The 14,234-nt window shown below is 42.7% G+C and overlaps 1 protein-coding gene across 1 annotated transcript in view; it reads right to left on the bottom strand.

Moving 5' to 3' along the window:
* Positions 1–14,234, bottom strand: part of PAM (peptidylglycine alpha-amidating monooxygenase) — an 88,601-nt gene that overhangs the window by 29,647 nt on the left and 44,720 nt on the right. The window contains exons 13-14 of the mRNA XM_054179011.1: positions 13,828–13,899; positions 213–518 (exon numbers count right to left, since the gene is read on the bottom strand). Coding sequence (XP_054034986.1) covers positions 213–518; positions 13,828–13,899 — 378 coding nt within the window. The remainder of the gene's footprint in view (positions 1–212; positions 519–13,827; positions 13,900–14,234) is intronic.

Raw genomic sequence — 14,234 nt, 5'->3', positions numbered from 1 at the left:
ATTGTGCCATTGGCATACATTACTTCTAACCCATGGAAGAGGAAAGAACCCCACCGAAATACCTCTAAAACAGAGGGAGAACATTTCCATAATTAGGAAAAGCATCATGTAAAATACTTCCAAGCACCAACTGATATTCCCTTCAGATTTTGCTAATGTGGATCACAGCTCTTGAATTGCATTTCATTGTATAAAATTAACCCCTAACCCACCTCCTGTATGTTCTTTTTCCCAGCTTCCCTCGCCATGTTTAGGCTCTTGTAAAGAGAAATGTCTGCTCTCTGCTGGCCTCAAGGTAGACTCTAGCCTGTGAAATTTGTGAATTCTGTCTCTGATGAGAATAGTATTGTCCCTCTCATCATGATTTGTAATCTCTCTGGCAAGATCCTTCTTTTGGACTACATTGGCAATCTCAGCTACAAGATCTGACTCTGCCTTTTCTGCAGGGTTTTGCTTATGCGCATGCATAGTATCTTCCCTTTCTCCTAGCAGCTTGGAAAGGAGTGAATAGAAATCACCTGTGCAGAAAAGAGAAAAGATAAGAGGAAAGGAGGGAAAAAGCAATTATAACAGATCATGTAGTTTTAGAAAGCTTCATCAAAGTATAATGTAAACAAAGTTATTCAAACGTTGTAAAAAGTAGTATAAGAGGAATGTGTTGCAGCCTCAAGAATTGAACACATCAAATCTCTAGTGTGAAAAGATAGTGACGATAATGTCAAATCTTGATCAACTTTAATTTACATATAAATGTTCCCTCTGTCATCAAAAAATCATTGCCTCTGCCGAGATGTTCTTGGGGACAAACAAACCCAAACCCACACCCTTACCCCTGCAAACAAAACAACAAACAACTCCCCCCAAACATACAAATAAACAAAAAAGAGTGCAAATTGTGGTAAAATAATATTTACAATGGCATTTTGTGGATCTGATAGGCTACTGCAAACTTATTCTAGTTTTATAAAACAAAGAGGTAAAAGTTCTATAGTTTTATCATTTTTTTCACTTACGATTTTTCTTTTTTTTTTTTCATTTACAAAGACAACAATAGTCATGATACATTTAAAAGCATTTTTTAAAAATAATCTGTCGTCACATAAAAAGTGTGGCTGTTAGAAAACAAACTTTCATATTTGCAAACAGATTCTATAGCACATACTGTAGAAAGAAGGCACACTAGCAGAATGGGGTGTCCTACCCCTCTTCTTACTCCAGACTGTAACACTCCTTAGTCACAGTATCACCTGGCACTGCAGAGAACAGTATTTTCTCAAGCTGCTTGCTAGCAACACAGTCGTCATTACAGCTTTTTTAGACACCAGCAAGCACTTCAGTAAACTCAAGATAAATAGCTCAAGTAAAGAACTGAAAATCAGATATGCAAATTCCAGAACCAGAACTTTCTTAACAAAATATTCAAACCACTTGAACAGGTTTTGATGAAGTCAGTGTTCAATTATTTTTGCAGGATTGAATAAAGCTGTGGCATAATCACAAGTATATGCTTCTCCTTGGATTCTCTGCTAACCCACAGTCTCTGCAGTTGTCAGGAATTTAGAAACAAGTATCTTGTCTGTGAGAAACTATTATCAGATCTGTTAAATACAACTGTACTATTTCAGGGGAAAGAGGCATTAAATATTTATGGAAGTAGATATACTACTTTTAATACAAGTAGACATATTTCTATTTAGTACAAATCACTCATAGTTAAGAATTTGTATTACGATAGGATATATAAGGCATTTTTTAGAAAGCAATACTAGAAGTAATGAAGCTTTCAACAATATAAACTCCACCCAGAACCAGAAATCATCACTTGCAGCCTGGCACAGAAGAAGCCGAATCTTTTGGAAATGACCTTTAGAAGATTTGTCATGTTTATAAATAGTCCTGGTTCAATTATTTGGGTAGGATTCCATTCCTTGCACTTGGAAATTAAATTTCCCAGATGAAATTTTGCATCCCACCACTGATTCAGAAGAAAACCAACTGTTCAAAAAGTAAGATACAAGAGAAGTTCTGGATTCAAACAATATTTACTCTGAGAAAGGTTTATAATTGCATTAATCAAGTTCAGCAGCCTCTACTTAAAACATCCAAGAACTGGTGCTGATGCATGAATGCATATGGAATTTCCTTAGGAAATATGGAGTATGAAGATACTCCCCACTGGCCCGAACTGTACTATTGCATAATTAAAAACATTAAACAAGTTTCCTGTGTCCAGATATTTTGAGTTTATCCATGGCTAGAGATCTGCAGATGGGCAAAGCCCGTAGACTCCCGCAGACTTCTCTATATGGAATCATTTCCAGCAGAAAGATCTGAATGGTAAAAGCAGTGTTCTGTCCAGTGTAACTGCAAAGAGTCTTCCAAAGCCAGGAGGTCTGGTGCTATTTTAAATTGAAGACCTTTTAAAGACAACTTCAGTGACCTTTGCCCAGGTCACTCTTTCCTAGGTCTGCCTCAACAATCTGATTAATTTACTTGTAATTCTTGATCACAAGAGTATGCTACAGTTTGTATAAAGGTTTCAGGTCCCTAACTCACAACTCTTGCATTTTATTTCTGTTGCGCAATAATTGCAATACAGTTAGTTGACTTACTCCCTGAATAAATATTGTGTGTTGATTAAAAAAAAACAACAACCAAACAACAAAACAAACAGCTTGGACTTCAGGATGCCTAGAAATTACTAGAAAAAGACACAGGTGAATGAACAGTTAGCTTTTGTTGAAATAACTGATGTCTATAAGACCAGTCATACAAAAGATGGCTGATAAGGTTAGTTTCAGAAAGAAAAAAGGATAGTAAAATGCACTTCTTATGTCTAAGCTATCAGGACACTTCTCGTTATGTGATACAGAAAAACATGGTTGATTACAAATACCTACATTTTATTCACTTCTGAAAGAAGTGATAGCTGTCAGGACCAACATCTCCAGCATGAAACAATGCACAAGCATATACCAGTAATTTTAAACTTAATTAATACAGTGGTCATACATTAGGAAAATTCTTTTACAGAACAGTGTTTTGGAAAACTGCAATACAAACAGATAAAATCATAACATTGGTGATTTCATTGTAAACTGTGAAATGAACCTCACCTGATATTAAAGGACAGATTATTTTAAAGCTAATAAAAAAGGTTCCACTTTTGACCACCAAGGTCAGGGTAGAATCCTAACAGTGTTGCCTTATTCATGTCCAAAAAAATTAGTATTTTTTTCAGCGCTAGAACCCAATTCCCCTAGTATGCAACAACCAGTTGCTGTGCATGGTCTTTACCCAGCATCAAGATTCTAAGCACCAGTTTCCAGTCTGGACGAATTATCTAGCCATGGTGATGCAGGATCAAGCTATGAGATCCAGAAAGCTGGAATGTGCAGCTGTTATGTATATGAAAATTAATCTTACTGCATTTTAGATAAAAAGATCATTTTGGTCGTGTTTGAGAATTCTCACTCCAGACTACATATTTGTGTCATAATGCCTGTATAGTTTCACTGAGATAGTTCAGGTAAGCAAAAATCTAGAAAGCAGTCCTCTGTGAAGTCTATCTGTGTGTTGCTGCAGCTCAGTTTGTGTGTATGCTTGTGCTAAAAGTGTCCTTGAGCATGTCTGACCTGGCATGGAGCCAGTATGCTGGTCCTTCCAAACTCATGTCTCAGTCTTACTGTGACTGCAGTAAGACATTTTTTATTAGTTGACTTTTTTTTTATTAGTTTGACTTTGTTTCTGAATAAAACAGTGTGTATTCTGAGATGGCATGTTTCTGTCTTATCAGGATGTGCTTCTGCTTAAATGTGTTGTTCAGGGAAAAATAGTCAGTGCTTTGCTTTTTCATAAGTACTGAAATCAGGGTCCAAATGAAAGGGACTCCAACTATTACTTTGCCCCATCTTAAGACTCAGATAATGCCTACAATAATACTACGACAGAACACGCATTTCAGATGAAGAACTGGAAATATGTCTGCAAGTATCACCTTTGAGACGGTGTCATCATGAATAAATGCCTTTCAAATAAAGTGACTAGAATTTGTGGCATAGCTAAACTGACACATTTGATGAACAAGAACTGTATCTGCTTTCAAAGATTTTCTAAGGAGTTCACAAAACTTTCCAGTATCTGTTTCTTCTGAAGTGTAATTCAGCTACTTTTTCTTACTTCTGTACTCTATTTAAGAGGCCTCATATGATCTCTCAGTACAAAACATTTACCTTAAGCCTGAAAACAAGTAAGCATTTTCTCAAGTCTGGCCTTATTCTAAAAATGTCTCTAACACTCCATTCTAGTCATGCCACATCAATCTCTCTCGTCTGTTTCAAGGCTTATCCTTTGCCCACCAACCCAAGAAATGTTAACCACCTAGCAAATTGAACTCATCTCTTTTCTTACAACCACACTCAAACTAGCAAAGGTAAATGATGACAAAACTATTTTAGAAAGTAGTGTAATTCATGGCTACATATGCTGATATAAAATAAAGTCTTACTGGTTGACTCTTCTGCCAGTTTTGCCATGTAATAAACACCATCACAGAAACACACTACACTTAACTACCTGAAAAATCAATGACCTGTTTGCACGCTGATTCTCCTTTCCTCTTCCTAAACACCTACTCTGCAAAAAATTGTAAGCTTCCCTTCTTATTTCCTCCTCTTTCTTCCCCCCCCGCCCCCATTGTTTTCTTTAAGGAAACAAAAGAAATGAGGCAGCTATACTTCCTCCTTTCACTTCAATCCTTTTTCTATTACAAACAAGCTTTGTTCAGTACATTTTTTATTGTAACAAGCTTTTCACAGAAATGCAAAAGTAAACAAAAAACCCTCACACCACCAAACAGACATTTCAGTTTCTCAATGCACAGATTCAGATACACCCAGCAAAGTATTTCTAACAGTGGAACAAGTGCATTGTACAAACATATCTGCATGTGTGTGTGTTCACACTTGCATGCAAATACATCATACAACAACTGAAACTAAATAAAAGATGAGTTAGGCATAGAACATGTAATCATTGGCAGAATTATGTGTAACCATAATTCAGCTCCCATTTTATACGGATTATGCTGTTAATTTTCTTTTACAAAGGAACCTCTTCATAATCAGTACGCATAAAATGTATTTATATTTAACCTCATTCAAAGAATCCCTCTCCAAGCACTACTGAACAAGTGTTTCAACTGAATAGAAAGACTTCTTTTAATGTCTCTATTTCATTATCTCTATTTATGAATGTGTTTAAGATCCAGCTTGGTCTGTGCCACAGGCTGGCTGGCAGAGGGGGACACCCCCATCCATCATCCCTATTAGTCTGTATCAAGTTGCACAGGGCCTTGGGGCCAATAACAATGAGGTGTTTGTGTCATTCACTCTCAGGTTTACCTGACCTTCTCACATGTTCAGATGTTGGGATCCCCCTGTCACACCAGAAATATAGACAGGTTCCACCCCCTCATAGTTTGATGCTATCAAAATACATTGTGCACCTGTATCCACTAAAGCTTTATACTCTTGTCATTTTGACATACCAGGCCATCTGATCTATAGATCTGATCCAATAGATCTGGCTGTCCCTCTCCTCTACCTGGTTAGAGGCAGGGCCCCCTCTAATCCTGATCAGAATCATTTGCATATAATAGGAATGCCTTGGAGGTCTCATCAAGATGATCAGAAGCCGTGTCAATCTGTCTGCTCTTTTTTGGAGATGTCTTCACTGGAAACTGTGGCAGTGTTCCTCTGGAAGGGTTTCCTTGCAATTCACAAACTTGTGCAGCTAGGGCTGAAGTGGAATTTCCATCTCACTCTTTCAGGTTCTCCCACTGGTCACGCACGTAAAACCAGAGGATATGCCATGATATGTACTTCCCAGATTCTCTCTTGAACAGGGGAGCAGGACATGTTCTCTCAGATTCAGTGGACCCTTTAGGACAGCTCCTCCACAACTGAAACACAAGCCCATACATTACAAGAACTTCCCTCATATTGCTGAACCAGGTTAACCATTTCATCCACTGTTTGTCTCTGGCCATCCTTCGTGACCCATGGTGCTGCCCGCAGCGAGTTGGCGTATAATGGTTGTGCAGTTCATAGAAATTTTCTCCACATGGCTGGTGTACATACTCAGGGCCGTAGGCTGAGCATTGTCATTAGTGTCATTATAGAGCAGTTCCAGAACACCTAGTTCACTGAAGTGCTGGATGCCTTTCTCCATCAATCTTTCCAGATGATTCATATCTTCCTTGAAGGGGTACCTATCCCTTACACCTGCTAGAAGTCATCTCCAGAGGCTAAGGTTTTGTACCCATTTTTCAATAACCTTGTCAGTGCCCCCTTCCCTAGGCAGGGATATCAACTGCTTGGCTTCCTTGCCTTCTAATTCTAAACCACTGGTTCCACTATCCCAGCATCGGAACAGCCAAGTGATAATGGGCTCACCGGGATAGTGGCTGTAGCCCGTCCATGCGTCTGACAGCTTGCCCAGAGATGAAGATCAAGTGATTGCCTCTGGCCTTTCCTCTTGTTCCCATCATGGCCCCGGCCTCTGCAAGACAAGCTGTTTTCCTTGTGTATTTCTTTTTCTGTACAAGGGTAGCTGCCGTACCTGTTGGTCTGTTTGTAGGCCCAGAGACCTCCTTTTCTTCTGTATGAGCACTGAGAAGAGTTCTAGAGGCATAGGCCAGGCCCAAACACATTGCAGTGATTTGTAGCTGGCCCAAACACATTGCAGTGTTGGACACACACTGTTGGACACACTCTTCCTAATGCACCTGAATATACTGTTGGCCTTCTTGGCCACCAGGGCACATTGCTGATCCATGGGTAAGCTCTTATCACCCAGGACTCCAAGGTCCTTCTCTGTGGAGCTACTCTCCAGCAGGTCAGCCCCTAACTTGTATTGGTGCACAATGCTATTCCTCCTCAGGTGCAGGACTCTATGCTTGTTCAACTTCATTAGGTTTGTCTTTGCCCAGCTCTCCAGTCTGTCCAGGTCTCAGTGAATGACAGCATAGTCCTCTGGTGTGTCAGCCACTCCTCCCAGTTTTGTATCATCATCAAACTTGCTGAGGGGCACTGACTTTTCATCTTTCCCTTGGTAAATCCATGCTGGCTACTCCTGATAACCTTCTCTTCCTTCAAGTGCTTAGAGATTACTTCCAGAACGAGCTGCTCCATCACCTTTCCAGGGATGGAGGTGAGGTTGACAGGTCTGCAGTTTCCTGGGTCCACCTTCTTGCCCCTTTCGAAGACTGGAGTGACACTGGCTCTTCCCCAATCCTCAGGCACCTCTCCTGTTCCTCATAATCTTTCAAAGATGATGGAAAGGATTGAGCAACATCAACCAGCTCTTTCAGCACTCATGGGTGCATCCTATCAGGGCCCATGGATTTATGTATGTTCAGCTTACTCAAATGATTTCTAACCCAATCCTCACTGACCAGTGGAGAGTCTTCCTACTTCCAGAGTCTGAGCTTTCAGGGGAGTGGTTTTAGCAGTAAAGCCAATGTCTTTCCTAAACTGAGGGGCCCAGAACTGGACACAGTACTTGAGGTGCGGCCTAACCAGTGCAGTGTACAGGGGCAGAATGACCTCCCTGCTCCTGCTGGCCACACTGTTCCTGATACAGGCCAGGATGCCATTGGCCCTCCTGGCTGCCTGGGCACACTGCAGGCTCATGTTTAGCCTACCATCAACCAGCACCCCGAGGTCCCTCTCCACCTGGCTGCTTTCCAGCCACTCTGACCCCAGCCTGTAGCACTGCATGGGGTTGTTGTGGCCAATGTGCAGAACCCGGCACTTGGATGTGTTAAATCTCATGCCGTTGGACTCTGCCCATCTGTCCAGCCTGTCAAGGTCCCTTTGCAGAGCTTCTCTACTCTCCTGCAGATCAACCCCTGCCCCCAGCTTGGTGTCATCTGCAAATTTACTGATGATGGACTCAATGCCCTCATCCAGATCATCAATAAAGATGTTAAAGAGCATGGGGCCCAGTACTGATCCCTGGGGCACACCACTACTGACTGGCTGCCAGCTGGATGTGGCACCATTCACCACCACTCTCTGGGCTCGGCCCTCAAGCCAGTTCCTAACCCAGCATAGAGTGCTGCTGTCCAAGCCACAGGCTGACAGCTTGGCCAGGAGTTTCCTGGGGGGGACAGTGTCAAAGGCCTTGCTGAAGTCCAGATAGACTACATCCACAGCCTTCCCTAAATCCACCAGGCGGGTCACCTGATCATAGAGGGAGATCAGGTTGGTCAGGCAGGACCTGCCCTTCCTAAATCCATGCTGGCTGGGCCTGATCCCTTGGCCATCCTCTAAGTGCTGTGTGATTGCACTCAAGATGACCTGTTCCATAATCTTGCCTGGCACTGAGGTCAGGCTGAAAGGCCTGTAATTCCCTGTCTCATCCAACCGGCCCTTCTTGCGGATGGGTACCACGTTGGCCAGCTTCCAGTCTTCTGGGACCTCTCCAGTGAGCCAGGACTGCTGAAACATGATGGAGAGTGGCTTGGCCAGCTCATCTGCCAGCTCTCTCAGCACCCTAGGATGGATCCCATCTGGTCCCATGGACTTGTGGGGATCCAAGTGGCTAAGCAGATCACCAACTACCCCATTCTGGAACAGAAGAAGACTATGCTGCTCCCTGACTCCTTCTGCCAGCTCTGCAGGTCAGCTGTCTGGAAGACATTCTGTCCTGCTAGTGAAAATTGAGGCGAAGAAGGTGTTAAGTACCTCTGCCTTTTCCTCATCCTTTGTTACAACGTTTCCCTCCGTGTCCACCAAGGAGTGGAGGTTGTTCTTGCCCTTCCTCTTGCTATTCATGTATTTATAGAAGGACTTTTTGTTGTCCTTCACAGCAGAGGCCAGTCTAAGCTCCAAATGTGCTTTTGCCACCCTAATTATCTTCCTACAAGACCTAGCAACATCCTTAAACTTTTCATGGGTTGCCTCACCTTTCTTCCAAAGATGATACACCCTCTTTTTTTCCCTTAGTTCTTTTAGAAGTTCATTACCCATCCAGGCTGGCCGTCTGCCCCGGAGGCTCCTCTTCTGGCACATTGGCACAGCTTGTTCCTGTGCCTTCAAGAGTTCCTCCTTGAAGCAGTCCCAGCTCTCCTGGACCCCTTTGTTTTTAAGGGCTGTTTCCCAAGGAACCTTCTGAGTTAGTTCCTTGAGTAGCCTGAATTCTGCCCTCCAGAAGTCCAGAGTGGAGGTCTTCTTGCTGCCCCTCTTAGCTTGACTGAATACTGAAAATTCAATTATCTCATGGTCACTGGCCCCTAAATACCCTCCAACCACCACATTTCAAAGACAAATGAGAAAGATTTTAAAAATAGGATCTTGTTTCAGCATTTTGTTTCATAGATAAACAAATTCAGTAAAATACACAGATAACAAGGTCCTCAACCAAATGTTAATTTTACTAGTAACATGAGGGTGAAGCAGCTTGTCAGCATAAGTATTTGTAAGTAGCTAGTTCATTCTGCTCTGGAATGGGCTTAAAATTTAATAGTGCATTTTGTTTCCAAAAATTCCATCTTGAATTGACTAAGGCAAGTTTCAAGTATGGAATTGTAAATATTCTCTATAGTAGTTTGTGGTGGGTCGAGAGAGAAGGCCCAGCTTCCCCTCCCCCACTAAGTAGGAATAAAGAGCGATCACAGCTAACTCAGCCGGTGAAGCAGAAGGGAATGATGTATTTACAAAAGCAATTTGGGACTCAGGGAATTTATGTACACAAATATACAAAATTTACAATATATGCAGAAATATACAGCAAAGAAACAAAAAAAGGAACAAGACCCCTGGCAGAGGGGGTTTCCCCCTGTACCCTCTTAACCCCCCTACCTCCCTTTTTCCCCAAAGAGGGTTAGAAAGAGAAAAGGGGAGTTAACGAGGCAGAGGCCTAAAGCAGGATTAATGCTTATTAATGCTTATCTGTTATTTGGCCAGAAGCCCAGAAGCAGACAGCTGGAAGGGGCGAGTGAAAGGAAGCGAACTGCCGAAAGGTCCAGCTGCACTGAAACTTAAGATTGTACTCCCACGTATCTACCACTGAAATTCATTTAGAATACAATATATTTACAAAACATTTAGCCAGCACTGTCCCTTTCTTAAAGGCACAGCCTCAGATGGTCACAGAGCTTAAGGTACTTTCAGTCAAGACTCCCTTACACCACAGAAGGTAATTAAGTTAGAGTAACATAAAAACTATTTGAGTCAACTCTGCAAAACGGCAAAGTACAGAGAATATCTAATCGCTTTGGGAGATGTTATCAAAAATTCTAAACACTGGCCTAATATTTCCTCTCATTAAGGATGAAAGAAAATTTGCCTTCTATTTATTTGGCCCTTGAACCTCAATATACATCAATGACAATAGTATGAAACTGTAGCTGATGAGATCTTCAGTATTAAGAAAAATTTGATACTAAACCAATATTTATCTAATACCACATGACCCACAAGAACATGAAAGCACAGTCTTATTTAAACATATCACAAAACCAGAAACAACATCCAGTATTTTTGTAGAAGCTTTATAACAGTCATGGATTTCATCCTGCAATTAAACACTGTAAACATTTTTCAATCAGTTGTTATGGGTATATGCATATATATATATATATATATATATATATATATATATATAAAGTAGAAAAACCCTCAGTATTCAATATTACTTGTACTCAAGCCCCTGCACGTAAAACCAATATTTAAGAATGTATTACTCCCCAGTCATACACAGCAATGCAAATGGATAAACAGGTGAAAAGTTAACAGCAGACAGTTACATACAGGATATAGACTAGTTATGCACTATGGACTACTTCTCTGTATCCATTCTTTAGGATCACACTTACAGATAGACTACAACTTTCTTTTGCAAATCAAACCAAGAACAGGAAAATGTGATAAGAGCACATCAATTCTAGCTACAAGACTAGATAAGGAGAGACAGGTGAGGGAGAAGGGGTGGAGGGGTGTCCCTGTACATCAGGGAGGCTCTAGACACCATGGCACTAGAGATTGAGGATGATGAAGTTGAGTGCCTGTGGGTCAGAATTAGAGGGAAGGCCAACAAAGCTGACATCCTGGTTGGAGTCTGTTATAGACACCACCCAACCAGGATGAAGAGGTTGTGAATTATTCTACAGGCAGCTAAAGGCTGTCTCAAGATGACCAGACCTTGTTCTTACGGGCAACTTTAACCTGCCTGCTATCTGCTGGGAACTCAATACAGCAGAGAGGAGGCAGTCTAGAAGGTTTCTATAGTGTATGGAGGATAGCTTCTTATTCTAGCAGCTGTATGAGCCTACTAGGGGTAAGGCTTTGCTTGACCTTCTTTTTACAAATAGGGAATGGCTGGTGGGAGATGTGGTGGTTGGAGGCTGTCTGGGGTCCAGTGACCATGAGGTAATTGAGTTTTCAGTATACAGTCAAGCTAAGAGGAGCAGCAACAAAACCTCCACTCTTGACTTCTGGTGGGCAGACTTCAGGTTAATCAAGGAACTAACTCAGAACATACCTTGGGAAACAGCCCTTAAAAACAAAGGGGTGTGGAAGACCTGGACCTACTTCAAGGAAGAATTCTTGAAGGTGCAGGAACAGACTGTGCCGATGTGCCAGAAGACAAAACTGTTGGGGCAGATGGCCAGCCTGGATGGGCAATGAACTTCTGAGTGAATTAAGGGAAAAAAAGAGGGTGTATCATCTTTGGAAGAAGGAGAGGTAAGCCATGAAATGTTTAAGGCTGTTGTTAGGTCATGTAGGAATACAATTAGAGAGGCAAAAGCACATCCAAGGCTTAGACTGGCCTCTGCTGTGAAGGACAACAAAAAATGTTTTTATAAATATATTAATGGCAAGAGGAGGGGCAAGGACAACCTCCACTCCTTGGTGGACATGGAGGGGAATATTGTAACTAAAGAGGAAAAGACAGAGGTACTTAACACCTTCTTTGCCTCAATTTTTAATAGCAGGATAGGTTGTCTTCCAGACAACTGGCCTCCTGAGCTGGCAGATGGCGTCACGGAGAGGTAGAGCTCCCCTGTAATCCAGGAGGAAGAAGTTAAGAGAGCAGCTCAGCCACTAGGATCCCCACAAGTCCATGGGACTGGATGGGATCCATCCTAGGGTGCTCAGAGCACTGGCAGATGAGCTGGCCAAGCTGCACTCCATTATTTTTCAGCAGTCCTGGCTCACTGGAGAGGTCCAGATGACTGAAAGCTGCCCAACAAGAAGGGGCGGCTGGATGAGCCAGAGAACTACAGACCTGTCAGCCTGACCTCAGTGCCAGGGAAAATTATGGAACAGGTCATCTTGAGTGCAATCACACAGCACTTACAGGATGGCCAAGGGACCAGGCCCAGCCAACATGGATTTAGGAAGGGCAGGTCCTGCCTGACCAACCTGATCTCCTTCTATGATCAGGTGACCCGCTTGGTGGATGTGGGGAAGGCTGTGGATGTAGTCTATCTGGACTTCAGCAAGGCCTTTGACACTGTCCCCTCCAGGAAATTCCTGGCCAAGCTGTCAGCCTGTGGCTTGGACAGCAGCACTCTATGCTGGGTTAGGAACTGGCTTGAGGGCTGAGCCCAGAGAGTGGTGGTGAATGGTGCCACATCCAGCTGGCAGCCAGTCAGTAGTGGTGTGCCCCAGGGATCAGTACTGGGCCCCATGCTCTTTAACATCTTTATTGATGATCTGGATGAGGGCATTGAGTCCATCATCAGTAAATTTGCAGATGACACCAGGCTTGGGGCATGTGTTGGTCTGTTAGGGGGTAGAAGATCTCTGCAGAGGGCCCTTGACAGGATGGACAGATGGGCAGAGTCCAGCGGCATGAGATTTAGCACATCCAAGTGCCAGGTTCTATGCATTGGCCACAACAACCCCATGCAGTGCTACAGGCTTGGGTCAGAGTGGCTGGAGAGCAGCCAGGCAGAGAGGGACCTGGGGGTACTGGTTGATAGTAGGCTGAACATGAGGCAGCAGTGTGCACAGGTGGCCAAGAAGGCCAATGGCATCCTGGCCTGTATCAGGAACAGTGTGCCCAGCAGGAGCAGGGAAGTCATTGTGCCCCTGTACTCAGCACTGGTTAGGCCACACCTTGAGTCCTGTGGCCAGTTCTGGGCCCCTCAGTTTAGGCAAGATGTTGAGTTGCTGGAACATGTCCAGAGAAGGGCCACAAAGCCGGTGAGGGGTTTGGAGCACAAGCCCTATGAGGAGAGGCTGAAGGAGCTGGGATTGTTTAGCCTGGAGAAGAGGAGACTCAGGGAAGACCTTCTCGCTGTCTACAACTACCTGAAGGGAGGTTGTAGCCAGGTGGGGGTTGGTCTCTTCTCCCAGGCAACCAGCAGCAGAAAAAGAGGACAGTCTCTAGCTGCACCAGGGGAGGTTTAGGCTGGTTAGGAAGTTCTTCACAGAAAGAGTGATTTGCCATTGGAATGGGCTACCCAGGGAGGTGGTGGAGTCACCATCACTTGGAGGTGTTTATGAGGAGACTGGATGAGGCACTTGGTGACATGGTTTAGTTGATTAGATGCTGTTGGGTGATGGGTTGGACTTGATGATCTTGAAGGTCTTTTCCAACCTGGTTAATTCTATTCTAGTCTAGTCTATTCTAAAAATTATTTCTTATACAGCATTTAATCACATTAACCAAGCACACTGGCACATGACATTGCAAATTGGATCAGATATGACAGATTAAAAACTTCACAACTCCTTAAAAATCAGGGTACAATTTATCATTTTTTTACACTATTGAATCCCTTACTTGACAGAGAAATGAGCAAGTACATACCCTGATCCAAAATCTCCTCCTCTTCATTTTTGGCCTGCTGCAGCAAAGAACTTTTATCAGTGTCCTTGGTTTCTGAAAAATGGTTTTAGGATATGATGTTAACTTCCACATGTGAATGGAACTCAGTATGTTCCTACTTGCTGAAAAAAAAGCCCTTATGAAAAGAACATTTGGTACTTTTACCTATCTGTCGTAGTTGTACCAAACAGTGCAGCAGTAAAATAACTGGAATAAAAAATAAAGACTTGTACTTGGCTACACATACATATCGGTCAGATTACTTCTGTATAATACTGTTGCTGCAACTTATATGCCTACAAATGCTTAATATAAACAGTTGATTCCATTCATAACAGAACAGTGGGATCAGTAAACTCTGGAAATGTTATGATACAGATTTATAGGAT

The sequence above is a fragment of the Dryobates pubescens genome, chromosome Z, assembly GCF_014839835.1.
Source record: "Dryobates pubescens isolate bDryPub1 chromosome Z, bDryPub1.pri, whole genome shotgun sequence".
NCBI classification, from domain to species: Eukaryota; Metazoa; Chordata; class Aves; order Piciformes; family Picidae; genus Dryobates; species Dryobates pubescens.
Note: the sequence above shows the minus strand (reverse complement) of the source record. Positions and strands in the feature narration are given on the sequence as shown.